Genomic DNA, 25,588 nt, shown 5'->3' with positions numbered 1-25,588 from the left:
TCAGGTTGCTATGGATTCAGTGGTTCCCGGGTTACGTGGTGACGTTGTTTTCACTGGCTCATCCTCTCGCGATCTTTGGAGAAAGTATCATGGCCGACGGCGTGACAACTGTTGCGTAATCAACTGTACCTAATTTTGAAGTGAGTTGGTCGTGTTTTCAAATATTATTTTAAGTTAAAGAGTTTTTTGTCTTGTTTTGTTTTGGGGTTTTTTGTCTTTTTGATGGGGTGTAAAACTGTTAGATGTTGGAGTTTTGAGCTAGCTAGGTTATAGAAGTCCAAGCGAAAACCCTTCCCAAACAAATCCACTTCACTGCCACAGCTTTTGTTTCTTTGAACAAATGTTTGTCAGCATTGGCTGGGCAAATGGTGCAAATGGTACCAAAATAAATTTCATGCTTGAATCCGAGAAGAGAACTTAATATAAAGTTAGTCAGGACGAGGTTAACGTGATCAGAATCAATTTTAAAAATTATCTCCTAAAACGAAATAAATAGTGTACAGCTACAAGTGCTGAAGACATTCACAGAGATGATAGTCAAATTAAAATTATATTTTAAAGAAAAGATGATGTATTTTCTGGTGTAGCTATTGGGATCAATTTCACATTTTAATCCAGCTAATTAGGGAAGTTGAGATAAAAGATAAATAACTTGTTCCTTAGCTAGGGAAAATGTCATGGTTCTATCAAGCATGTGTTGACTATGATTAGGTTTGCAGTAAGCCTCCTATAACCTTTACATGACATATAAGTCAGTGAAATATCAGTGAATAGAAGGTTCGGTAATGCAGCTGAAAGATAGAAAGGGAAATCTAATTTACTTGTGGCAAAAATGAGAGCAAAAACACACAAATCCAAGAAAAAAAAATTGTGCTTGTATCTCCTACAATGGCTGATGTGGCTACGGAACTGAATTTTAATTAGCTTCTTGCTTAACTGGATTTGTCTACAATGCCTGTGGTAACAGCCTCTCAGGTCACTCACTCAGTCATACGGTGGGATTGTTTGTCTTATTTTCCATTTTTATGTAATTCATATTCTGGTTGGAAGTGTTTCTTGTCAGTGAGAGATGCATTTTAAAACACAAGATTGATTTGTTTTGGGATTTGCACATTGTTGAAGATGTTTGTCAGACATCTTCTTTCTAATTGGGTGTAATCCTTTGTTTGGTTTATAATCTTACCATAGCAAGCGTAGCAGTGTGAGTTAGGAGTAACATTTTAGCAGTAAATAATGCTCACAGTTGGCAGCTGTAGCAATAGGGTAAAGTTAGTTTTCTCTTGTCACTTGCCTTTGACTTTTTGTTTTGTTCATGTGAACAGATTTACACTTGCCAGGCCTTACTAAGTAGAATAGACTATGTGAATTTGTCTATTATTGGACAGTACAAGGTTTTAAATACTGTATGATTACCAGTGGGTTGCCTTCGTTTATCATCGGGGTAGTGAAAACGTAACTGTCTTCTGTCTAAACTGGTCTGAAAAATGACCACACACTTTAAGTATTTATTTATTATATCACATTATTTGTGCATGGATTGTCAAAATGCACCCAAACTAAGTTTTTTCTTCAATAATTGCTCAATGGACATACCTCATGGTGTGAAATGGTGAGTCACAGTCAATATACTGAACTCCTAACAACAACAACTTGTTATATGTTAAGTTCCCTCCTTATATTCAGGTCTTCTAACTAAACAATGGTAGCTGAGTCAAAGCTTTAAATGAAACACCCTTCCATTAGTTCACACCAATGCTCATCCCAAAGGTGACAACACATCAATCTTCTCGCGGCTCATCATGTGTAAGTACATTTACTCAAGCACGAAGACAGGCGTCACAGCATTCACACAATCTCTCCTTAACAGAGGAAATTGATTTTTATTTTTTCATAAGACAAGGGTCATATAAACCCAGCCTGTTGTTTGTTTAGCCCAGGGTGAAAATACAGCAGAGTAACAGAGGTGTGAAAGCCAGGCTGCCTGAGGCAGTGCTCTGCCCAGGGCACAGCACATACCCAGATGTGATGAGCTTGTTATCTGTGTTATTTACTGGCAGTCTCTACTGCCTCTGGGCTTTCATCATCTCCCTCAGACTATGTGCATCATTTTCATGATTGTGTTCTATAATTTTAAGGCCAAGATAATGCCCATAGCCTTTTTTTTTAACATTCTGCTCTCTGCTTCTCTCTTTTTCTCTTCACCTGTCTTTCAGCCTCTCTCCATTTTTCAGGACACTCATTTAGAATTGGTCTTTGAGCCACGGAGAGCAAAGGACCCAGAGACAGCCAAAGTCATACGGTAGAAGAGATTAGATTACCTGAGAAAAAGGAAACTGAGATATGATTTTACACAAATTCCAGTCAAATTCAGCCAAAAGAATAAGAACTTTTTATTACGCTAGAACATTTTGCTATGAGCAAAAGCAAGAAATGGCCAAGAGTGTAACACAGAGAAGAATTTACTTACATTTTAATAAATGTAAATGCGCTGCATCAGTAGAATGAATCAAGCCTACATTTTTGCAGACTTTAAGCCATTTATTATAAAACGTAAAATTTTAAATTACAGCTTAAAAAAACGTGTCGCTATGGCTCATCAGGTAGATTGATACACTTATCACAAGCTTGGCGTGTCAGTCTCAGGCTCCTGTCCATGTGTTGATTAAAACATTGAACCCCAGTTGCTGCTGATAATTACGCTTTGATTAGTGCCTCGCATGGTAGCTTGTTAGCCATAGGTGTGTGTCAGTGAATGAATTAATGAATGAGAGGCCATATATATATGCAGTCCATTTAAAAAAGCACAAATCACTGTGAATAGGAGCATCAGAGGCATTAAGTACTATAGTGTAAAGACACAAAAGTAACTTTCTTTTCCTTATTTGCCTTTTTATACTCTTCCTCCCTCTGACTGTCCAGATGGGACCCTTGGTGTGACTGGTTACTACTTACCTGTAGAGCAACAGCACTCCGACAGTGATAATGATGACTCAGCCAATGTGACAGCTGTATAGGCAAGATGAGCTACACTGACTTTTCACTCCCACTGTCCTGGTGTTCATGAATGTATTCTGTGTAAAGGTGCCATCATGGAAGACTACTTTTTTCTCTTTTTTTTCTTTTGTCTTCTCTTGAGATATACAGACAGATGTTCATTAAGGAACTGTTAAGGATCACATTCTTCTTGGCTAAGGGTTCACCCTCCACCCCAACATTATTAAGGTGGCTCTATTTATAATTTGCATTCTAATCCTCTCCCTTACCTCTAAAATTAATTAGAGAATTTTTGCTAAGTGCTCCAGAGGACAGTTTCACTATGCAGTTTCTAAAGAAGTGCATAGTTCACATGCGTGTGCTCGCACAGAGCATACGACAACACAGCAATGTGGTTTCTTTATGTATGTTTTTCTCCAGCCCTGGTTGATTCTGCTGTGCTCCCGGTGCCCTGCTGCTCTGTCTGCATGGTGGAGTCCAGCTGTCTCATTATGCTTAAAAACAGAGACCCAACCTGGCACTCCTGTATTGGCTAGTAGGGCTTGTGTGTTTTTTTTTGGAAGAGGAGACAGACTGATAGGTGCTGGATGGGTGGCCACCATTATCACCTGCCCGTGTTGCTCCATGATCATGTGGTATACCTGTCAACTGTAATCTCATCATCATCATAACAACTGGCCCAAATGTCACCTGGTTCTGTCAGCAGGAGACTGTTCCCATCGCGACCACATCCCTTGTCTCTAACGTCTCTCTGTGCTGAGATGACTGGAGCTGTTTTCTGTGCTGGAAGCTTCTACTAACAAAACCTGTTATGCTGTTGAGATAATAATGTAACTTCAAAATTGTTGCAAATATGCTGCACACACATAACACAGGAACAAACACACACTCTATTGGTAACTGTGCCTCCCTTTTCATGACGGTAAAACCGTTCTGATGACCCCATCAGTCACAGTTCACCAGGAAGTGAAGATCTATTTCTATGCCATTCTTATGCCTGTGGTCTGGTGTTTCCATGGCAACCAGAGGGACAGCTATACCAACACATACAGCTCTGTACCTGTGCGTGTGTGTGCATGCACATGTGTGTATTTATGTATATATGAAAGAGATCAGAGGCAGTACTGAATTCACAAAGACTGTGTTGTGCGCTTGAGTGTATTTATGAATGTATTTATGAATGTGTGTGTGTGTGTGTGTGCGTGTGCGTGCGCACGCGCGCACCTAAGTGTCTGAGCAGGTAGAAGTGGGGAAGCCGCATTGTGAGCTGGTCAGAGAGTGATAGTGATGTTGCCGTGGAGATGATGAAAGGAGAAATAATAAGTGGGAAGGAAGCTGGGCCAGACTGCGATTCACATGGCGGATACACTTAACCCTCAACACACCACCACAGGATATGGAAGTAGACACACACACACACATTTAGTGTAAATACATGGAATATTCATGCAAACAAAAGCAGAATAGCTGATCCCTGTATTTTAACCTGACAGCGTCATTTTCCATCTCACCACCAGATACTCTTAGACTTTCCTGTCCTTTGCCAGTCACCCTGCTCTTCCCTGCACATCCCCTGTCCCTCATTAAGTCCCAGAGTACACAGACCATGCACTTTGCCCACTCTCATTTACCATGTTGTCATTGTTGCTGTAATGTCAGTGTATCCCAGCCATTTTGGCCTGTCTGCTCCTTGTTATATGACTTTGCCTTCTGCCAGTTTTGTATCTGTCAGGTTTTTTTTCACCTCTTTGGACTGCCTTCGTGTTGCCAAACTGTAAGATAATGTAAGACACTGACTGTTGTTTCAGGTTAAGTTCCTTCACTTCAACCTGCTTTGCCTGTGTGCATTTGTATTCCTGTTGTCCTGTAACTGTCACAGCTCGACTATTTCTATTTTTACACTTCCTCATAGTTACCTGACTTTTTTTCTCTATCTCATCCGTCCATATGATCTTCACTCCCTCTTCCCCTTATGTGCCAGCTGTTCTTTGTTGGTACAGGCTCTCCCAGGTTCCTCTGTTTTTAAAGACCCTGTTGGATTTCCAGACTTCTTCCTGACAAACTACTTTTAACTTCATATGTAAATGTTTAATGTCAGACGGACAGACAGTGTCCAAAGTTGGTGATACTACAACAGCATATTGTTTTTGTTGGATTTTTCATTTTGGGCTGAGTCAGTATCTGCCTGCCCAGCACCTCCATATCGTCAGTGCAGCACTTTTCTTTACCTCAGCACTTTAGCATCTTACATTAGGTTAAAGAGTTATGGAAGCACATGATCGTCCCTCAATTACTTACTGCCAACCCCACCTTTCATAGACACCTACACAGACATTTTCTTTTAATGTGTACTCTTATGTAGGGCTTGATGCACACAACAAATGGCTTAGGAGTTTGTAGCAATATGCTTTCAGACGTTTCTGTTCAATTAACGTTTCTTGTGCTAAGTCCATTAGAAACTTTATTGGATTTGTGGGTTCTCTAACACATTTAGGCTGTAATGTTGACATTCCATTTGTGATACTGAAAAAAAAATTATTAAAGTGTGTTGTTTTAACAGATCAGATTACGGGCTCTTAAATGTCTACCTGCTCCATTCAAGCTTTAGTTTAGTGTGCAGTCAGCTTCCTGGGCATTGAACAGGCTGTATTGCAAACGATTTGTGTAACTTTAATGCCAAGAAGCTTGGCCAGCACCCAAACAGAAATTTATACAGTAATGTGAACAGTGCATAGATTTCCAGCCAGCCAGTTTAATGACAGGGGATGGTCATTCCTAGAAAGAGCTGATTAAGTGCTACTCACATGGCCTGTAGAAAGCTGGCTGTTGTACATGAGTGAATTTGTTGTCCTTTTTCTTTTACCATAATACACATAATTTTTTTTTTCATTTGTTAACATCAGCTGCAACAAGTTTGTGTGTGTGTGTTCTTATGTGTGTTTCTAAACCTCGTTGATCATGGTTCAGGTTCCCACGCAGGTGGAAGTACTGGGTCCAAAACATACCCTTGTCACCATCACCACAAAAGCGTACCAATACAATATTAGCTCCATGGCAACACTGGCCACCCACACTCCCCTCAGGCTGCGCGTAGGGGATGTACCTATATGAATGTGTGTGTGTGTGAGAGAGAGAGAGAGGAGTAAGAGAGCAGAGGTTGTTAATTGACCTATTTTTCAGGCTGTTCAGTTGAATCTGGATGAAGGGAGAGACGATGGGGTTTTTAATGATGCCACAGGGGAGTTGTGCTTTGCTTCCTCCCTTGACAGGACTTCTACTGTTGCCACTTCCACTGACATAACTCGGCTACCTGAAACTACTCTGCATATTATACTCACAGTCAGGGCCCAGTGCCACTCAGACATTAATTCCCAGTTGACGTTCTATTTTCTCTCTGACTGTGTGCCTTTTTCTATTTCTCTTTTTCTTTCTAGGTTTCTGTATCTGAGGCAGTGCCCTCTGTCAGAGTGTTAAACCTCATTGTATATGAGGCAGGTCCCATGTCGTGGCCTCTGGCCCTTTGGAGGAGGATGTGGAAGGGCTGAAGGTGGAGACACTAAGCCAATTAGAGTCTAGGAGCAGTCAGCAGCATGCCAGCAGTGTTACTCGTCTGACTCTCAGCATCCAGGTGGGACTCTGGTATGTGGTTCAAAACAAATGAGATATTTTTAGCACCGTAGCCCTTCTCTACAGTTGTCCCTTGACATTTATTATCATATTAACATTGTGCATGTGTGTGTGTGTCCACTGGCTGGTATTTGTCAGTATTGAAAATTTTGGCCCCTAACAATCAGCCATCAAGGAAGGAGAAAAGGCTGAAAGTAGCCCGTAGCCTTTTTTTTGTCTCTTTCTGTCCTCATCCTCCTCCTCGCTCTCCTTTCCTCCTCCTCCCCACCTCCCTCCAGCCCAAACCCTGCCCTCAATCCCAGTACCCCACAAGCACAGCAAGTTTTTTCTTTCACTTTAATTTCCTCTGCTCTTTTCTATCTTGCCTCCCTGCTGCAAGCGGTGTACCTTCTGCTTATCACACTTATGCACTCATAGACAGACACTGAGACGTGCACACGTACGAGCAGACACACACACAGACAGGATAACATTAGAATTTCATATTCATTTGAACTCAGTGCTTTTACACCCCGCCTTTTTTTTCCTCCTTCCATCCCTCCCCAGTTGCTTGCCTGAAAAGTGATGTTGCGTTTCCATAGCAACCGTATGCGTCTGCGGAGGGGAGTTTCCTTACACAGACTAGAAAGGATTCCGAGCAAGGGGTGTCACAAAAACGCACACACATTAATGCATTTGTGAGAGTGTTGATTTGCAATCAGCGTGTCCTTCACACTGACTTTTTAATGAGCTCTCAGAATGCTGTTGATTGTTCCAACAGGAATCGGCTTGAGTACATTACAAATGGGACACTGAAGTCAAATTGATTTTGTGGCACATGATGTAATATGAAAAACAGCCAGTGTGAATCCCCAAAGATTTCTTTTTTTAATTCCATACTGGAATTAAAAGCTGAAGTGCCATTAACTGTTGCATTAACGTTATTCAAACTGATTGTACTGTATTGATCAGCAGTTCTATAGGGCATTGCATCTTTTTTTTTAGGATGAATACATTTCGACAACTAACGACATGACTGGTGCTACATATATAAGAATAGTGTGTGGCCTTTCTGCATCTCTGTGTGGAGTTTCTATGTTTTCTGACATGTTTGTGTCTGTCTTTATGTGCTGCTCTGCTGCTCTCTCACTTTCCAGAGGAATGTAGGTCAGGTGAACTGGAGACTGTAAATTGCCTGTTGAGTGTGTTTGTGTGTTTGTTTGTTTGTATGCATGCACGGATAGATCCCAGATCTCTCAGACACTGAGTAGGAATGAATGGCGATAGACAATGAATAAATTGAATGAATGAACAAATGAATGAATGGAGCTAAACTGACCTCAGAACATTTCTGTCAGCTCTATATAATGTACCGTAGCAAAATCATTCAGTTGCATCCTTTTCATTTTTTTGCAAGCATCATGACTTTGTCCTTTTGAAACTCATCCTTTATAAATTGTTGCTCAAAACAGAATGTATCTGCTTGTGTTTTGTATGAACTACCAGTTGACATAAATATGAGTGTACTCATCAAATTCATGTTTCTGACTGCAGAAATTGTCTGACTGGAGGAATAATCCTTTTGCGGCCTGTGTGTGCACACATTCAGTAACCACTTGGCTAAGCAAAATATCTGAGTGGCATCTGGCTAGTGATTGTATATTTGCATTTTCTGAGCCTCTTCCTCATGCAAACTATTGACAACAGGCCTAATACATTATCTGTCTTCTCCATTAGGAGCTAGCCTACAATTAGCCAACACAAAGCAGTATGTTCAAACATTTTGAGTGGCTGGAACAGCCTGTGTTTGCATCTTCTCTCTGCCACCACGTTTTTCTCCTCCAGCCCATTCCCCTCTATCACTCTACTCACTGCTTTGCTGAATGAGCTGAACAAATATTTTGGTGCCTAGTTATTTTTACCACCAAAAAGAGCTGTGCCAGAGAATGATTTATGTCTATCCCCACTGTCCTTCTGTAGCTTTATCCTTTCATTTTCCTCTGTCACATAGGAAAGGGTGTAGAGCTGCAGTTAACTGGGTTTGACCAAAAGGGGGTGCAGTTTGACAACCTCACTTCATTTGCAGTGATTCCTCAAACTCCTCAGCATCTCCTAAAATGTTCTTACACACATGGTGCGGGCAGACACGCTCACAGCACGCAGTCAATTTAAGCCACATGTCAGAATAATTAATGCACAACATGATCACAGACCCAGGAATGATTCATTTCAAGCTGTGGCAAACTGACATGAGTGATTGTTTTTACCAGGTCGCCAGGCTTTTAATGCTCACGGCCATTCAGGAATAGCATCCATCATAGTGACCCTCATGCAGAGGTGTGTGTAGTGTGTGTGTTCCTGTCTGTGTGCATGCATGCAAGCTTGTGTACATATGCAATGGTACAGATGTGTCTTTAAGCATATTTTTACTAATTTATCAAATTTGTGACTGTAGAGCTCAGAGGCCACCTCTCTGACTGCCTCTGTGAGATGGTGAAAGATATGCAGCAGAGCAGACTCTAACCCTCTGCAACCTCCCTGATGTAACCCATGAGGGACACATGCTTACACTCATATTTCATCATATTTATCTCCTTTTTCCTTTACATGATAGGCATAAAACTTGTCCAACCAAAATACATTTCTTTTGCTGCCCTTCTTTCCTTTGGTCTCTCTTATGTGGTGCAATCTGACTGTAGTAGGTATGTTTTCCCCACATATTTTAACGCAGAAAACAGGATCATGTCATATTGCAAAGACAGTTTTGGAATTATAGAAAGAGTGGAAAATTTGGAGATTATGCAAATGACTTGCTGATTGTGCTACAGATCATCCAGAGTCATCAAAGTCATTACAACTTCATGAGCAATTAAATTGTGAGAGTGCTGCAAATGGGGTTTTTTACAATCCAATTACCACCAGCCGCCGTGTTCACGTACCTGTTGACATTTGTGTTTTATTTTGATGTATGTAGCTGCTATAAGGTATCTGGCTGCTGTGACATTTTAATTTCCCTCTGGGGATTAATAAAGTCAACTATCATCTATCTATCAGCACATTTTGACATTAATAATTCTTTAATCCAATTTTCAGTTGTTTTTAATCTTTAAATTGAAGATTCACTAGATTCTGTGTGTGTATGGCATGTAGTAGTGAGTTGGAAGACTGAGTCAAGTTTAAAGTTTGAAATGAACACTTGGTGAAGGGTCCTTGACCCTCAGTCCTTACCTGTGCCAGTGGAGGGGCTTTAAACCAGAGCTAAGGGGTTTAATAAATTCTAGCTATGGAATGTAAATTTTTGCTCTGAAATCAAGAGTCTGTTTGTTATAGCCACTGTGTGTTGTTGTCTTGTGTACCAGAGATGCCATCTGCCCTGTGCACCACGCTCCGTGTCAGTGTGTGACAGGACGCCGTGGACTCCCAGGGGGTTCTGACAAGTGGCCCAGACAGTGGCTCCGCTTTGCTGGAGGTCTTTGCCATGGAGACATGTGGGGTCAGTCAGACTTTTCTCATCAGTGTTCAGGTTAGTTAAATGTGCACTGGAAACTAATGATGTGTAATGGCTCCGTCCTTGGGCAAAGGAGAAATAAAAAAAACTGTGTTGTGTGTGCAGATGAACTGTAGGTCTCTCCAGTGTTTGTGTTTGTGCTTCTGTTTAGGGTTTCATCCATATACAAGCGTGGGTGGGCCAAGTCAGCCTGTCTTCCCTTTGTCATAGGGTGCTCTTCTGTGACAACCTTGGTCAACAGCTTCTCTCTCACACACACATACAACCTTTCCTGTGCAGTCTTGTAATCTCTACGCAGTTTCAGGTTCTTTTTCTCTCTCTCTTTCTCCTTAATCCTCTTTCATATCGCTTTTTCATTCAACAGCTTTTGTCTGGCCAGATTTAAAGCTGGGCTGCAAATGCAAACTGCTCAGATCAATACTGTAAAAACTCATCTGGCCCTGTCTCAGAATGATTTTTCTCCCCTTTGCTATCAACCCCTGTCCAGTCTCCCTCTCTGCCTCGCACTCAGAGAAGACCCGGCACAGCTGACAGATGGATTTCAAGGGAGCATACAGCAAATCAGATTGTCTCTCAGGTCAGAAGGGTGTTTCATGAGGAGTTTCAGGGCAGCCCAAAAGCATCCTGGGAGTGTGATTGTCTTCTAAAGGCTAGAGGAAAGACAACAGGTAAGGATAGTTTACAGACACATGCATAAATACAAAAATTTATAGAGACTGTGTATCTGTGGGACTGTTTCTTGTGTCTTGGGATAGTGGAGATCTCCACTATCTCCAAACACTATCTCCAAAAAGCCTCACACTACTCTGTTCCCAAAGAATTAAACACCAACCTGAAATACCTGGGAAAAAAACAGAACACCAGTCAGAACTTCTGATTAAACCAGAACACATGAAGACCAGCATAAACCAATATCAATATCAACCAATGGTCCCACCCATATGCATCTTTTCTGCTGTTGCTCTTAATGTGTGTCCATCAGCTTCATGCACCTTCTCAAAGACTAAAGCTACACAGAGCAAGGCTGCACCCTGAGATGTTGCATTGTAGCACCCCCTGCCTTCAACTTCATATTTTACAGGAACTATTACCACACTATAATCACATAGTCTTTATTCTTGGCATGGTATGATTTCTCTGTACTAAGAGAGTGTAGTCTCCTCCTATCTTTCATTCATGGCAGGTGTGTGCAGATGTCGAGTGTCTGTCCACTCTCAGGAGGGGTCTGTTTTCCAGCTGCTCTCTACCAACCCTCTCATTTCTCTCTCTCTGATCCTCTTTGCAGGGTCAGTCCCCTCTCTGTCTCAGCTGCTCAGCTAGGTGTCCCAGAGACACTGCCCTGCCTGCTGGCGATCCACTGCTCTGTGACGGCCCAGTCCCTAACTGGTCCTCAGCCCATCGTTGAACGTACTGTGATGGGCACCAACGATATTCTCTCATCCCTCAAGGTGTGTCTCTTACAAGCATACACAGAAAAACACAGAGTGTTACGCAGCCATTTAAAACCCTTCAATGAGCCTTAGAGTGTATTTTGTCATGAGTGTGTAAAAGCAGATTCAGATATTTAGTATAAAGGCTGTGCATCGACAGCCTTAACATGATTTGATTCCATTTATAGATAAAACAAGTTGTTCAGAATCCTTTATCAGCTGCCATTCTCTGTAGACACCTCACTTTGAAAGATTCGCTTTAGTTGAATTTTCAGTTAATACTGAGTTGAATATTCTTATCAGTTGTTTGTACATCTAGTACGTTAATATTAGTTTGTCCAAAGACAGTAATTTAGTGTTGTTTTAAACATTTTTTTGAAGATTATATCTTACCTTATTAGCTGGAATGAAACCAATGTTTTTACTGTTTGGTATGTATCTTAACCAGATGGCTTTTAGGACACCCACTTTTGAATGAGTTTAAGTGTTCATACGTTAAGAGTTTTTACTTTAAACAAATTGGTTCTAAGTAATATATCAATATTGGGGGTTAAATTTAACAGTACAAAGAAATTATTACCAAAACCACACATTGTTTGACAAGTTTAGGGCTATCTACTTTGAAAATTCATATTTGGACATGACCATAGAGTGTATGAAGTATATTTCCACAGATGATGTGATGTCTGAGGGCCCTTGTACTTAGAGCAGAACTTTTCTATAGAGCTGTCTGTCACAGCCTCACTGGACAGGGTTCAGACCCCGTCTCTACTCCACCTGTGTAATTACATCTAGTAGACAGACATCAAAACAGTCAGTGACCTTGCTGGCAGCCAGAGGTCCACAGGTTAGAACCAGTGGTTCTCACGCAATTGCAATTATTGGCTTACAGTAGAACAGGCAGCAAAGCAATCAGCTCATCATTATTGTTGTGGTGAGGTGGCTTGTTTTTCAGTTTCTGGACTTGCAGCTCATTATGGCAACTGCTGAAATTGTCCTGTTGTCCATCAATTAGATTGTTACTGCCATGTCTGCTTTTTATTACCTGTACTGTAAATCTTCAGTTTTGATAGCCATCTTAAAGCTAATGCCACTCATAATCTTGTCCTTTGTGAGACAATCTATTTGCGTCATAAAAAAACAAGTTGAAATTATGTGCCAAGTCGTGGCTGTATGAAAATAGTGTGCACTGTTAACTGTTAATCTCTTAAAACAGAACATAGTATGAGAATGAATGAATGTAGAACATTTTTTATCATGTGTCAGACATTCAGTAACCAGAAGGCACAACAGAATTACATTTCCTATGATTTTATTTGTAAGCTGTGTCCAAATTACAAGAAAGACAGAAGAAAATTGTCACCATAGCAACAAGAAAGTTAATCATTGAATCACTCCCTCTCCTGATTTATCTTTTCTTTTTTTTTTCCCAGTGTACAACTCAATGCTGTCACTTACAGAGACTGTGGAAACGGCCTTCATTGCCCACAAGCCTAAACAAAAGCTGTGAGTAAACTGCAGGTCACAAATCTTAAAGTAGATTCCTCTCACTATTCCCATTCTTCTCAAGCTACAGTGTTGTTGTTTTTTTTTTTGCAACTTCACAAGATTTCATCCCACATTTTCATTTTCACAGGAAGCTTGCAAGCACACGTAAATTCACAACCACAATGTTCATTGTGATGTAATTTAGTGTCACATCACTTTGTGCTGCGTTTGTGTTATAAGCAGCAGAAAACACGAGAAAAGCCAGCAATGACTTTCCCTGAATCAACAGTCATTCTGACTGAGAGCGCGGGGCCCTGCACCAACACCACTGGCTTTGAAGCAGGCACTGAAAATCAGAAACTGGATGATAAACATGCAGGATTATTTTTTTTATTCTTTACGAAAAATGGGGTATAAACAAGGCCAGGTAATTCTGTAGATCAACTTATTCTAAAATTACATGATTTGTATTCCCGCTCTCTCCATTTCCTGTTTGCTGCTTCAGCTCCATGGCAGTGTCACTTGATGTCCATCAAGTTTTGTTCATTTTCCTCGACGACGGTGTCCAGCCACGTCTGGTCAAATTAGTGCTGTTTTCTCCTGAATGAGCATCCTGGGAAAAGATGCAGTGAGACTGATTAATTATAAGATTAACAAAAATCTGCTGACTTCTGCGTAACTAGCATTTTGTCCACCCTGTTTGTATTAGTGAGGATAAAATAAATATTAGACATACCTCTCAGGTAAAAAACAATACAATTAGGGGTGTAACTAAATTATTTTTATTACTGAATCTGTCAAGTATTTTCTAGGTAGATAAATTGTTTAGCCTAAAAAAATGTCTGAAAATGCCCATCACAATTTCCCAGAGCCCAAATGTCTTGTTTTGAGCGACCATCAGTTGGAAACTCAAAAATAAATTAACAAAAATTAAAGTTTGCAACTGGAATAGACAAAGGAAACCAGAAAACAAACTTGAACCAGAGAATGGTGGTATTTTTTTTCCCTTAAAACAACTTAATTATTTTTGCTCTAAACACAATTTAACAGCACTATAAACAATCCATAAAGCCTCCAACATGGCCATACAGTTGAATCAATGCTCACATCAACTGCTGAAAACTGTGAAATGCAACTCAAAGGACTGAAAAATGCTAGTAAGTGGACCTCGAGTTTTTGGTTTTCAACAAAAGCTAATGTATTAGACTGTATCAATTTTAGATACATGTCCCTAATAAACAATCTTTAGTGGACATTAACAGTCTAACCCCCCCCCCCCCCCCCCCCCCCCAAAATAATCAGTTTACAAGTCAACATATCAGGGAGGGTGTTCAAACTGACTCACTGACAGGAATGTAACACCTAAGTGATCACTGAAATCCTTGTTGCTATCTGCCTTGTCGAAAAACTGAATCACCTCCAAACAAGTGTGGTTTTGGTGCCAAGGGTTACAGCTGCACCCATAGTAACTCAGAGCAGAGCGCACTGAGAAAGCCCTTGGTTACCACGGCAGCAGAGCAGAGGATAGAGTGGCTGGGTCGGTGAGAACGTCAGTAAATAAAACCCTGACCTTAAGCTCAACCAATTCACTAACATGCTGTATACAGTGTCTGATCATTTCTTCAACTGGTGAACCAATCCTTGTCCATCTTTTATCAGAGGGAACGGATTTCGCCTGAAACTATATCCTGACTTCAAGACTAAAGAAATTTGCTTGTGCATGAAAGAGCATGTCTTCTTTGTGCTTGCAGCTGACTGTGTAGAAATGGATCAGCGATGATGAATTTCTGTCACAACCACAAGAATCACTGTATGCCTTAGTCGACACCCTGTTCATGAAGAACACAATGAAAGGGCAACACAAAGGCAAATATCCAGGTGTGTGTGTGAAGTTCTGCCACCTCACCCCAGCCCTACAGGCCCAGACAAAAAATTTGGCTTGGGAACATTTTGTTGCATAGAGCTTTGGAGTTGGGCAGAGTTCAGGTATAATTAACAAATGTAATGTCCTTAATAAATTAAATAATATCTGCTTTTGTTCTCCCTCTGACTGAGCCAACCACCTGAAAACTGTTGCACCTAGAAACTAACCACTAAATACTACAAGTTTTCTTTGTGTCAGTCCATTTGATTTAAGACGCTTTTTAAAAAAATATACAGCATGTGATGCAGATGGGCCACTCTAATCTCTACAAGGTTAGATACTAATGCAGGTGTTGATATTGTACTTTGGTAATGCAAAGTCCAAACCAAAATCAAGGATCTGTTTTTTTTTTTTCCTCATGCCAGGTAACCACTTGGTAATCAAGTTGTGGTATTGGTACTTATGCTTTAGCCTGGCAATCTAACAGTAAGGAATGGATGAAATAAAGTTAAAAAAAAATATTGGGTTGGGTTTAGGTCTCAAATTTGGCACCAGATGGGTTCAAGCAGGTTGGGTTTTCTTCAGTATGCATGTTAGATTTCACAGTGTCCTGTACCTTCTGTCAGACGAGCTTTCCCTCCTGTGGGCTGGCAGAGGACTGTGGAACAGCCGACACACAGCACTACAGTCTGAGCGTGACTGAAGACTGTGGTGATCTTGTAGCAACCTGCAAATGACACATAAACCCGCAAATCACTTTTAATGAGATGCAATGATACAACTATACAAAGAACAACAGCCAGCTGCCAAACACTTTACAGTCACTGCATAATTACATGTAGTCTCTGTCCTTGCAACTGTTTGTGTAAAGGAGTCACTTGAAACTCATTTCACAGACAACCACAAGTGTTACTGTATGCCTTATTTGACACCCCAGTCACTAAAGAAACAATGAAAGGGCAACACATAAAGGCAAATCTTTATATAGTTACAACTGGAAATATTCAAACCCCAAGACAGAAGAATCTTCACCGTGTGACTAGCATCATGGATTCACATAAGTCCCAAGCCATTTTTTTTAGGAGGAATGTTATGCCTCCAGTGGTGAACTTGAACCTTGGTGATGGACTCTCCAATTAAAAAAAAAAAAAAGATCTCTAACACACTTCAAAGTCAACCAAAGCATGGTAAGGGGATCAGTCTTGGAGAGGCCTTCTTAGTCTCCAGATTTGGGGATTTTAATATTTCCAGTTGCAATTGTATATAAGCATAATGTGCTGTACATGTGGGAGAAGTGCTGAAAATCTTTTCTTTTTCAATAAAATTATTAAAATCACAATTAAACTACAGTTACGTGCAAAGCAATATGAATTGCATTTAGCGTTTAGATTTAAGCTGTTAAACATGCACTCCGATATCAAAAGTACTGTTTGTAAATTTTAAAACATCATCTTGGACTCTGAGTAAATGGGATGTGTGATTTTCACTCCTCTCTCACATTTCATGGGAAAACTGATTCATCAATAATAAAATAGACTGTTAGTAGCAGCTTTATTGTTCCTGATTTTTCTCCATTACCTTTTACTCCAATTTGGTAGTATAAAAGTACATTTGCTTCTGAAATATTTTTAATTGTAAAATCTTAAAGAAGGGAAATTTGTAAATAAAATGCCACTTTAATACCAAACTGTAAGCAAGCACAGCACTTCAGTAAATGTACCTGGTTATTTAACACCAGTTTTCCTCTCTCAGTTATCTAAATTTTGTCATTTGATATCTGAATCAGAAGCTGCTGCAAAAACAAACTGACCTGGACATTTGACATCCATAAAATATGAATTAGGACTCTGCACAAGACGTTTTTTCTTGTGTCTCCTCTTTTCCTCCTCGGGACTCGGATGCAACAAATCCTTTGCGAGCTGAAAGGAAATCAGACCTAAGATCAATTTTTACTAACATTTTAAATGTATCCACAAAATCTTAACTTCTATAACGTTATAATGAGGTTTAAAAAAAAGAAACTTTACAGCATGATAACTGGAAGGCAAAGGCCGAGATATCTTTACAGCTTTAAATAAGGAAATATAAAAAAACATAACACATAACAAAACATATTCTTCACACTGATGCCATTCACAAGATAAACTGAAATATCTTAGAAGAGTTGAGTTTACCCTAAAAAAAAATTAAAAATTTAAATAAAATCAACACGTGACTGGAGGTGAGAAGGAGAAACGCGGTACCAGCCGTCACCATCGCAGAAAACTATCGTTCAAACCTACTGTTTTAATGCTAAAACAAACCACAGCAAAGTGGGTTTAACCCGTAATAACCTTGACACCGGTATTAAAATCCCTAAATCTGGTGTCGGGATTTGTACAGACTGAGCTGACATGGAGCAGCGTGGGCTGCTTTGCTGAACACGTGTTTCGCCATATTGCGTCTGTTCTCAGATCTTTACATTTACATTACATCCACACGCTGAGTCCCACAGAAACAAGACACGATTTCATACTTCTTTAAACGAGCCCATCAAAACACTTTTAACGACTGATTGAATTAATAGAAACTATAGTCCTACTTACAGGCATGTCTGCGTGTGTGGACCCTCACCGGAAAAGGAAAAAAAAACTCCTCTTCAACGCACCGGAAACGTCTGGAAAAGACCCGGAAGAAGAAAAACTTTAATGAAAAATAACTTTTAGATTTTTTTTTTGTGGGAAACATTCAGTTGCCGATTACATAACATAACATAAAATTAAACATATTTGGGTTACACTAATCTCCAATACAGCCTAGACAAACTGAACTAATGGCCTGTTATGGATGGACCAACTTTTTTATACTGTTTACACACACATACACTCATTTCTTTTATGTGTGTGTGTATAGATACAGTGGCTTTATTACGATAGGCAAGGCAATGCATTTATAGCACACTTATATACTATTATTATATGCTATATTTCTTACCAAGGAGGAAACTGCTTTGCATTGCATTTAGTCTTGAAAAGAAAAGATAAAGCAGAAGAGAAAGGGGAAGAAGAAGAAATTGTATATCTTTACATCGTATCGTCACCACACAAATACCATTTGTTACATGCAATTTATTTATTGTGCTCACTTAATTTTTGATTGTGAATCTGCAATACACATTTTTTTATTTTTTTATTTCTTTTTGAGAGCTTTCAAATGATAAAGACAGCAGCTTTAACCTTGTTTTGTGATCGCCATAGTGATCACCAACCTTGACACCAGAAAAGGTGAGATTCATGTCCCCTCGGGTGCATTATAGTTATTTGTTTTTTGATCAAACGGCGCCATCCAGTGCCCAGGCTGTGTGCCTGCAGGTCTGAGCCTTTAACTCCCATGAAGCACTCCCACACTACGTAGCGTTTCAGGGGATCTGGGCCGACAGCAAGTTTTTTTTTTTTTTTCTTTGGAAGTTGAAAAAACACGTAGCCACCCCGGTATGTTTGTAAATGGAGTGATACTGACTGTGAGATGAATCCCGTATAGATTTGGTGATGAAGACTAATCTGCAGTAGATAGTTCAACTTTGGATGGAGTGTATTTCTTTATCCAGCGCAGTCCAAACAGAGCACAGAAGCACTGAGGGGGATCGGAATTTACCGGTGACAAGTCTGGGAGGAAAAAAAAACGGAAAAGAGGATCCAGTCGTTTCATGGAGCAACATTTTTAAAAAAGCCAGTTTGCTTTTGATCACAAGAAAGGAAATCAATATTTAAAGCCTAAAGTCGATGAAAAGCGTTTTCTTTAAAGGGACAACCCAGACGTATCCCCTTTGAGTTCAGCCTCAACTTTGAAGAACAGCTCCGACCATGGCGAAAAAGTATGATTTCCTTTTCAAATTGTTACTCATCGGGGACAGCGGAGTGGGAAAAACATGTCTGATCATTCGTTTTGCTGAGGACAATTTCAACTCCACATACATTTCAACCATCGGTACGTTGTAACTGTGTAATGTTTTCCTCATAAACTATGCGACATTTCTACACCAGCTAATGATTGGCCTCTCTGAAACTTGGGATATGAGCAAGACAAATGTTTGCTGAACTGTCTGCTGACTTTTCATTCTTCCTCTATTGGATGAACGACACTGCACAAACTGGTTTCCGAGACTGCTTTCGTGTCTCAACTAGTCTGTGCTCTCTCATTTCTTCTTCTTCTTTCATTCAGTCTCTTATCATTTTTCCTTTTTTTTTCTTCTCCTTGTTGATTATGTGTGCTGTCTCTTCCCTGACCCTCTTCCCGATCTCTCTCTCAGATCTCATTCCTCTCACTTGGCTCTCAGAAGGTCCACCCACCCTCATTCCTATCTCTTTTACCATCTCTATGCTCCCAGAAGAATGGTTGGCTTTCTGGCATGCACAGTTTTTGCACAGGACATCCCCCTACTCTGCCCCTCACTGTCTATCTGTCCCTCAGCCTGTCCATCCAGCAGGAAAAAAAAACAGAAGTCACAGACAGTGTGTCCTCCAGGCCTGTACATCTTTCCTTTATGTCTGTCTGTGGATGGGAGTGCACTGAGGGGTCAAAATCACAATTGAAATTACCATGAATCGGCCCCCACCCAAGTGAGGATGACCTATATATTCTGCAATGTGTGTGTGTGTGTGTGTGTGTGTGTGCGTGTGCGTGTGCGCCTGGGTGGGTGTGTTTTTAGTTCATATCTGAGGTATTTGACTCATTCTCTACCCCCTGTCCCTCCTCCTCCACGCTCTTTCCTGTCCTCTTGTTATCTCTCAGGCATTGACTTTAAAGTAAAAACCATTGAAGTGGATGGAAAGAAAGTGAAACTACAAGTCTGGTAAGAGGTGACACTTGGTTGCTTTCTGGAACTGTTTTGTTGGTGTTGGTGAGGCAGGTCACACTGATGCTTTGAGTTCTGTTACTCTGTTTTCTGCCTGCCCCTGTCTAATTCTCCTGAGAGGAAAGAGGAACCTCCCTCTTGCTCTCCAAATCAGGACTTTATGACAGGGTTTATTGTCCAAGTATCCATCACACATGGCTGCCATACAGTGCCACTTCATGTCATGTAAGGCTGTTGTTACAGCAACATAAATTCAGTGTAAAATGCACATTAAATGCATCACTCTGTATTCTGCTACTCCTACTCCTACTTCAACTTTCTTTTGACTACAATTGCGTTTTTAAGTCCTTGTGAAATATATGCATGCATCAGTGCACATTTTTTGATTTTGTGAATGTGTGCGCTTTGTTGTGCAGGGACACAGCAGGGCAGGAGAGGTTCAAGACCATTACGACAGCCTACTACAGAGGAGCCATGGTGAGCACAGGACGCCTGCAGAACAAGCAGACTGGATAATCAGGCTGACATCACTGCCCCTTTGTGTTCGCTCTGTACCTTTGACTGACTCTTCTCTCTCTCCCCTCTCTCTCTCTCTCTCTCTCTCTCTCTCTCTCTCTCTCTCTCTCTCTCTCTCTCTCTCTCTCTCTCTCTGTGTGTCAGGGCATCATCCTGGTGTACGACATCACAGACGAGAAGTCCTTCGAAAACATTCAGAACTGGATGAAGAGCATCAAAGAAGTGAGACTGTTTTCACAAAGACAACCAGGCAATACTTAAAAATAGTGATTAGTCAGCTGGATCCATATTAGTCATGAGTATGGGCCTTTACTCCCAGCAGCAACAAAGCTATTGGCAATAGGGTCATTGCACAACTGGTGATTTTAAAGGGTCAGTTCACACAATCACACAAAACATATTTTAGTCCTGTAGCTTCTTTCTACTGAAGACAGAGCCCCAGTGAAAACTGTCCACAGTGAAATTATCTTGAGAAACCTCTTGAAAAGTTTCAATTGAAATTTTTTTTTTCAGAGGCCAATGCCAAAGAACCCCATACACTGTTGTTCACTTGAACTTACTTGAAAATCAAAACATGTCTAGATGCTGACAAGGGAGCTAACTCTTTCACTGGAAAGTTTTTCTTAAACTTTTTAACCGCAGAGGTTTTAATTTTTAATTTTCTATTTCATTTGTTGGACACAGAAGGATGTAATATGAGGAAAATATGAAATTATTCATACAAAAATAAATATGGATACTGCAGAGTCAAATACCTTCACACAGTCTCATAAAATGGCTACAAAATATGCAAAATTCTCAGTGAAATGAAAATCACAAATCTCTCTGTGATCTGTGTCTGCCGCCAAGCAATCACCCTTACCTAAGAACAATCGAACTCAACTTTCCCTAATCAATTAATTGCATTCCCTCTTCTCCAGAATGCATCAGCTGGGGTCAGTCGGATGTTGCTAGGTAATAAGTGCGACATTGAGGCAAAGCGGAAAGTTTCCAAGGAGACGGGAGAAAAGGTGAGACAACCCTAACAGAAACTCAGTTACAGTCCATAATATATTGTGTTGTTTTGATTCTGGAGAAGTGTAATTTGGAAATGTTTGTAGTGTTAAAGTATAGAGTCGTTCAGAGAATAGTGGGCAGATGGATGAAGAGTTGCTGTACCATCGAGAAAAACAAGTCAAAATTTCATTATTGTTTTATTTCTATTTCAGCTATAGAAATAAAACAGTAGATGACTTTATATGGAGTCTCTTTTAACTTTAAGAGGGTGTGATTATTTGAAGAAGGGACAAGTATGTCACATTTTTATTGTGCCAGCCTTGGATTTACTTTAGATAAGAAGCAGGAAGTGATTATTACCCGTATCCTGACCTACTATAACCAGTTCTGTGTCTGTTGTTGACAGTTGGCCAAAGATCATGGCATCAGATTCTTTGAAACCAGTGCAAAGTCCAGCATTAATGTTGAGGAGGTGAGTCGTAACAAAACCACTGAAAATCAAAGCAGTGCCTTAACACGTCATTAAACTTTAACTTATGAGCTGGTTTTGTTATGATCTTACACAAATGCTGCAGACCTTAACTTTCATTTTCTCCCTCTCTTTTTATTTTTCTGCTTCCTTCAGTCTTTTCTGGCTTTGGCACGCGACATACTACAGAAATCCAGCAAGAAACCAGTAAGTCAGAACAGCCTTGTTATACCAAATAACACTAAACTGAGGCATTTGTTCCTCCATAAACAGCGGGATTACCGGTGTATGTTATAGTTCATGTGTCTATAATTTCTATTCTTATCCTGTTTTCTTCGTTTGGCAGGGCCCCACTGGTCGAGAAGTAAAAATCACCAGCAGTACCGAGAAAAAATCCTCCAAGTGTACTCTTCTCTAGATTTGACACCAGCTAAAACACAAAAGAAGGTGCCATACAAAGTTAAGGACACATCAGTATTACTGGAGGAATACAGTACAACACGTTTTCTGTCTCCATCTGGTGGGCTTAAATGTCAAATACATACAGGTGCAAAAAGTCTTTTTATATCTAATCAATCTATACTCCCTTTACAAGTGCCTGCATTTCACATTGAACATAATTCCTGCGACATCTACTGTGATAGAGTTAATGTCATGAAGAGCTGGTGAAAAGGAGTATTGTATGACCTTAAACAGAGCCCTGATGGAAATTCAAAAAACAGTCCCCACCATGTTTAGTACAGCTCTGCATTTCAATTTCATTTTTCTGGACTGGGGTAGCTCTGAAAAAAAAAAAAAAAACACCAGCTTAATGGAAACATTACAGACATTTCTTAGGTGTGAGCACATGTAGTCACAGCGTTTAGGAGCTCAGAGTCAGACAAAGAGTTTGTTGTAAAAATGTTTTGATTCACATATGTGCAGTACACACAGTAGGCTTCTGGCTAGAGTCTGTTCTATAGTCGATATCAGTTCTGTTCATCTTAAATTCAAGGGGCCATGGGCATGTCAGTGATTCAGTTAGATGTAAATTAGCTGGAAATGCTAAAATGTCTGAACAGTAAGTCATAAAATGCCTTTGGTAAGCAATACACTTCCTCTTTTGTCAGTTCACTGTTTCAAATTTAATGATTTTTATAATATCGCAACAGCACAGACATGTGGAAATCCCATTCCTGCAGTGCCACACGAAAGACAAGGGAAACATTTTCCTTCTCAGCATTTGAGTGGCACATAAATGCATTGCAGAGATGTCATAAACTGAACATCAAGCTCATGAGATGTTTCAGTAGTTCACAGCAATATAATCAGTTCCACAGAATCCGCATTACCAGATGCCATTCCATATTGAACACCCTGAGTCCATAACATGGACATTTCCGGATTTCGTCCTATGAGAAACTGATAACATGCTCTTCACATAGATGAATTAGACAAGTTGATGTGTGATGCTGTTTGTTCAAGCTGAAACAAGCGCAGGTGGTAAACAAGTTTTGTTTTAATAGAAGAATGGATTGACAATGTGGAAGATAGGAACTGAGATAAGTGCAATATGAGAGGATGAGTGGAGAGATAAAAGAATGATGGATAAAGCAAGTGAATGGGCAGGATGTGAGAGCAGGGGAAGCAGCAGTCCTCATTTTGAATTGATTTAGTGGGTCTTGCCTTTTATCTGAAGTGCCTGGTAAATGTCTAAACACTACCACACATTCGCTACATCACAAATGATAGTCTCTCTGTTCAGGTCATTTTCAGAACATTCAAAATGACTGAGATTACAGGTGCTCACCTGATCCATTTTTTTTCCTGCCCAGACATATGATATTTTCTGTAACAAGTTTTTTTTTCCACACTCTGTCATCTGTGCCACAAGGCTTTGTATGTAGTTCCCACACATGCTGCTTACTGAATAAAAATGCAAAACTGTAAACATGACAAGTGTGTTGTAGTTTGAAACTGTATGTTGGTACAATAGTATAATCAATATGTTGGGTTAGGGTTGGGTTTTTTTTTTATTGTTTGGAGTCAAGTTAAGAAACTTTTAGTTATATAGCCTAAAATTACAAATTTCACTCAAGGGGCTTACTATCATATTACACCCTTGTTTGTTGATAAGGAATAATTCCCAAAAAAAACTTTGCAAAAAAGAAAAAACCAACACACATGGAAAATCAAAATAAAAAGTAGATAGATTGTAAACATATATGAAGAATAGATGAAGAATGGACCCAGGAAGATATACATTTGATACTGTGAAAGGGGCAGGAGAAATAAGCAATGACTTCAGCCCACACATTTACGCTTATTGTGATCTGTTTTAGGAATGCACTTGTCACTTTGAGGCTGTTTAACCACTTTTTTTTTGTTTTTTTATTTTGAGACCTAAATAAAGATAAATTTATATTAAAGAGTAAAACAGCTTACAATCAAACAGCAGACCCTCATTTCCACTACTAAGACCCCCTGTCGCCTTCTTTTCAGCTACTATCCTCCCAGTACATCGAGTACAGTGATATGCACCCCCACCCCCCATTGCTGCAGCATCAGGAGCTGGAGCTGGAGTGTGTCTCTAGGCAACCGCCCCTCCTTCCCAGCATCAGCACCACGACGGTGTGCGCGCGCTCTGCCGCATCTTCAAGTTGCCTGCACGTTCTGCGTGCCTTGTCATCACGCAGGGCAGGTTTCGGTTTGCAAACACGATACATCCCTCTCCCAGTGTCAGAGCTGTGCTGAGGAGCAGAGGGGAGACGTGAGGGCAGCAGAGGGAGGGGCGAGTAAAGAGAAGAATTCAAAATAAACTTGGAAGGATGTAAACGTGTTGTTCCGGACACATGTCGGCTACGGGCTGTGTTGTTATGTTTATGTGACGTCTGGTGGGAGGCAGTAAGGTAAACGTCCGGGATACATACACACACACGCATACAAACACACGGGCTGAACGGGATGCCCGCGTGACTGCAGGGAGGAACGAGGCAGAGGAGGAGGTGTGGGGGGTGGGGGGGTCTAGGTGCGTGTGGACCACCGCAAAAAAAAAAAAAAAACCCGAGGTGGAGTTGGCAAAGATCATAACCTGCGAGGAAAGATTCATTCCAGCCCGGGCGCTATTTTTGGTGCAGTTTGAAAATCGATGGAAGATATTTATTTCCTGTTCATGTCGAGGTAATTTGTCTCGCTTCCCGAACGAACAAATGTGATCTTGGGGCTTTGATCCCCACACCGTCTTTTTCCTTTTCGGTGACAGGATGAGGATCTAACCGTAAGGTCGCGGGAGGGGAGCGCACATGTTCGGATTTTGCTCCTACTGAGTGGACGCACGGACTGACCGGCTCATGTCACCGCTGCTGCTGGGGGGTGAAACAACGAGCGATCAGCTGGTTTTCTTTGGGATGCTTCAGCATTTGCGGCCTGCTCGAGTCTCCAGTTACCGCAATGCCACTGGCGAGAGGAGGGAGAGGTGGAAGGCAGAAGACAGAGAGAAGAGAGCAGCATAAAGCAAATGAGTATAATAATAATGTGAAGATTGCAAAGAAAAACTAGCTCCGTTTGTGTTATAATCTGAGAATGGCAGAGTAGGAGAATGGTATAGACTGTACTCTATAGGCTGTAACGGCCTGTGAACTGCATGGTGTGAAAGAGACACTGTATTGACTGGAGCAGCCTCTGTATCATAGCTGAAACGTCAAATGAGGCGAGTAAGGTGGCTGTGAGTGTGTAGTGGCTGCTCATTTCTCAACTTTCTGCTGACAAAGTTCTTGGACTCACTGACCAGACTATAGTGCACACCATGGGGCATTGCGCAGCACCTGTGGCACCTGCCAGTGGAGAGCTTGGTGCATAATTGTGACAGAGTGGAGCTCTGAAGCCAGCATTTATGTCTCTCCCT

General features: G+C 40.7%; 2 protein-coding genes, 1 long non-coding RNA gene and 1 other non-coding gene across 4 annotated transcripts; 2 read left to right on the top strand and 2 right to left on the bottom strand.

The window, feature by feature from the left end:
• Positions 1 to 94: 94 nt before the first annotated feature.
• LOC121186404 lies at positions 95 to 2,958 on the top strand. Its single transcript, XR_005894464.1, has 3 exons — positions 95 to 140; positions 2,214 to 2,299; positions 2,920 to 2,958. It is a non-coding gene; the product is annotated as an uncharacterized LOC121186404 (long non-coding RNA).
• A 9,875-nt stretch (positions 2,959 to 12,833) lies between these two features.
• rps27.2 (ribosomal protein S27) lies at positions 12,834 to 17,549 on the bottom strand. Its single transcript, XM_041045018.1, has 4 exons — positions 17,476 to 17,549; positions 16,701 to 16,809; positions 15,507 to 15,617; positions 12,834 to 13,639 (listed from the first exon to the last, which is right to left on the bottom strand). The coding sequence occupies exons 1-4, from the start codon at positions 17,479 to 17,481 to the stop codon at positions 13,611 to 13,613; spliced, it is 255 nt and encodes an 84-aa protein (XP_040900952.1). The 5' UTR covers positions 17,482 to 17,549; the 3' UTR covers positions 12,834 to 13,610.
• LOC121186674 lies at positions 15,734 to 15,865 on the bottom strand. Its single transcript, XR_005894529.1, has one exon. It is a non-coding gene; the product is annotated as a small nucleolar RNA SNORA13 (small nucleolar RNA).
• A 748-nt stretch (positions 17,550 to 18,297) lies between the features above and the next one.
• On the top strand, positions 18,298 to 23,640 carry rab13 (RAB13, member RAS oncogene family). The gene is made up of 8 exons (XM_041045003.1): positions 18,298 to 18,856; positions 19,661 to 19,721; positions 20,141 to 20,201; positions 20,385 to 20,462; positions 21,161 to 21,250; positions 21,643 to 21,708; positions 21,862 to 21,912; positions 22,052 to 23,640. Exons 1-8 carry the CDS (start codon positions 18,733 to 18,735, stop codon positions 22,121 to 22,123), a joined length of 603 nt encoding a protein of 200 aa, XP_040900937.1. The 5' UTR covers positions 18,298 to 18,732; the 3' UTR covers positions 22,124 to 23,640.
• The last annotated feature ends 1,948 nt before the right edge of the window (positions 23,641 to 25,588 follow it).

The sequence above is a fragment of the Toxotes jaculatrix genome, chromosome 8, assembly GCF_017976425.1.
Source record: "Toxotes jaculatrix isolate fToxJac2 chromosome 8, fToxJac2.pri, whole genome shotgun sequence".
Taxonomy (NCBI): domain Eukaryota; kingdom Metazoa; phylum Chordata; class Actinopteri; family Toxotidae; genus Toxotes; species Toxotes jaculatrix.
The sequence above is the reverse complement of the archived record's forward strand: the minus strand, read 5'-3'. Positions and strand labels throughout refer to the sequence as shown.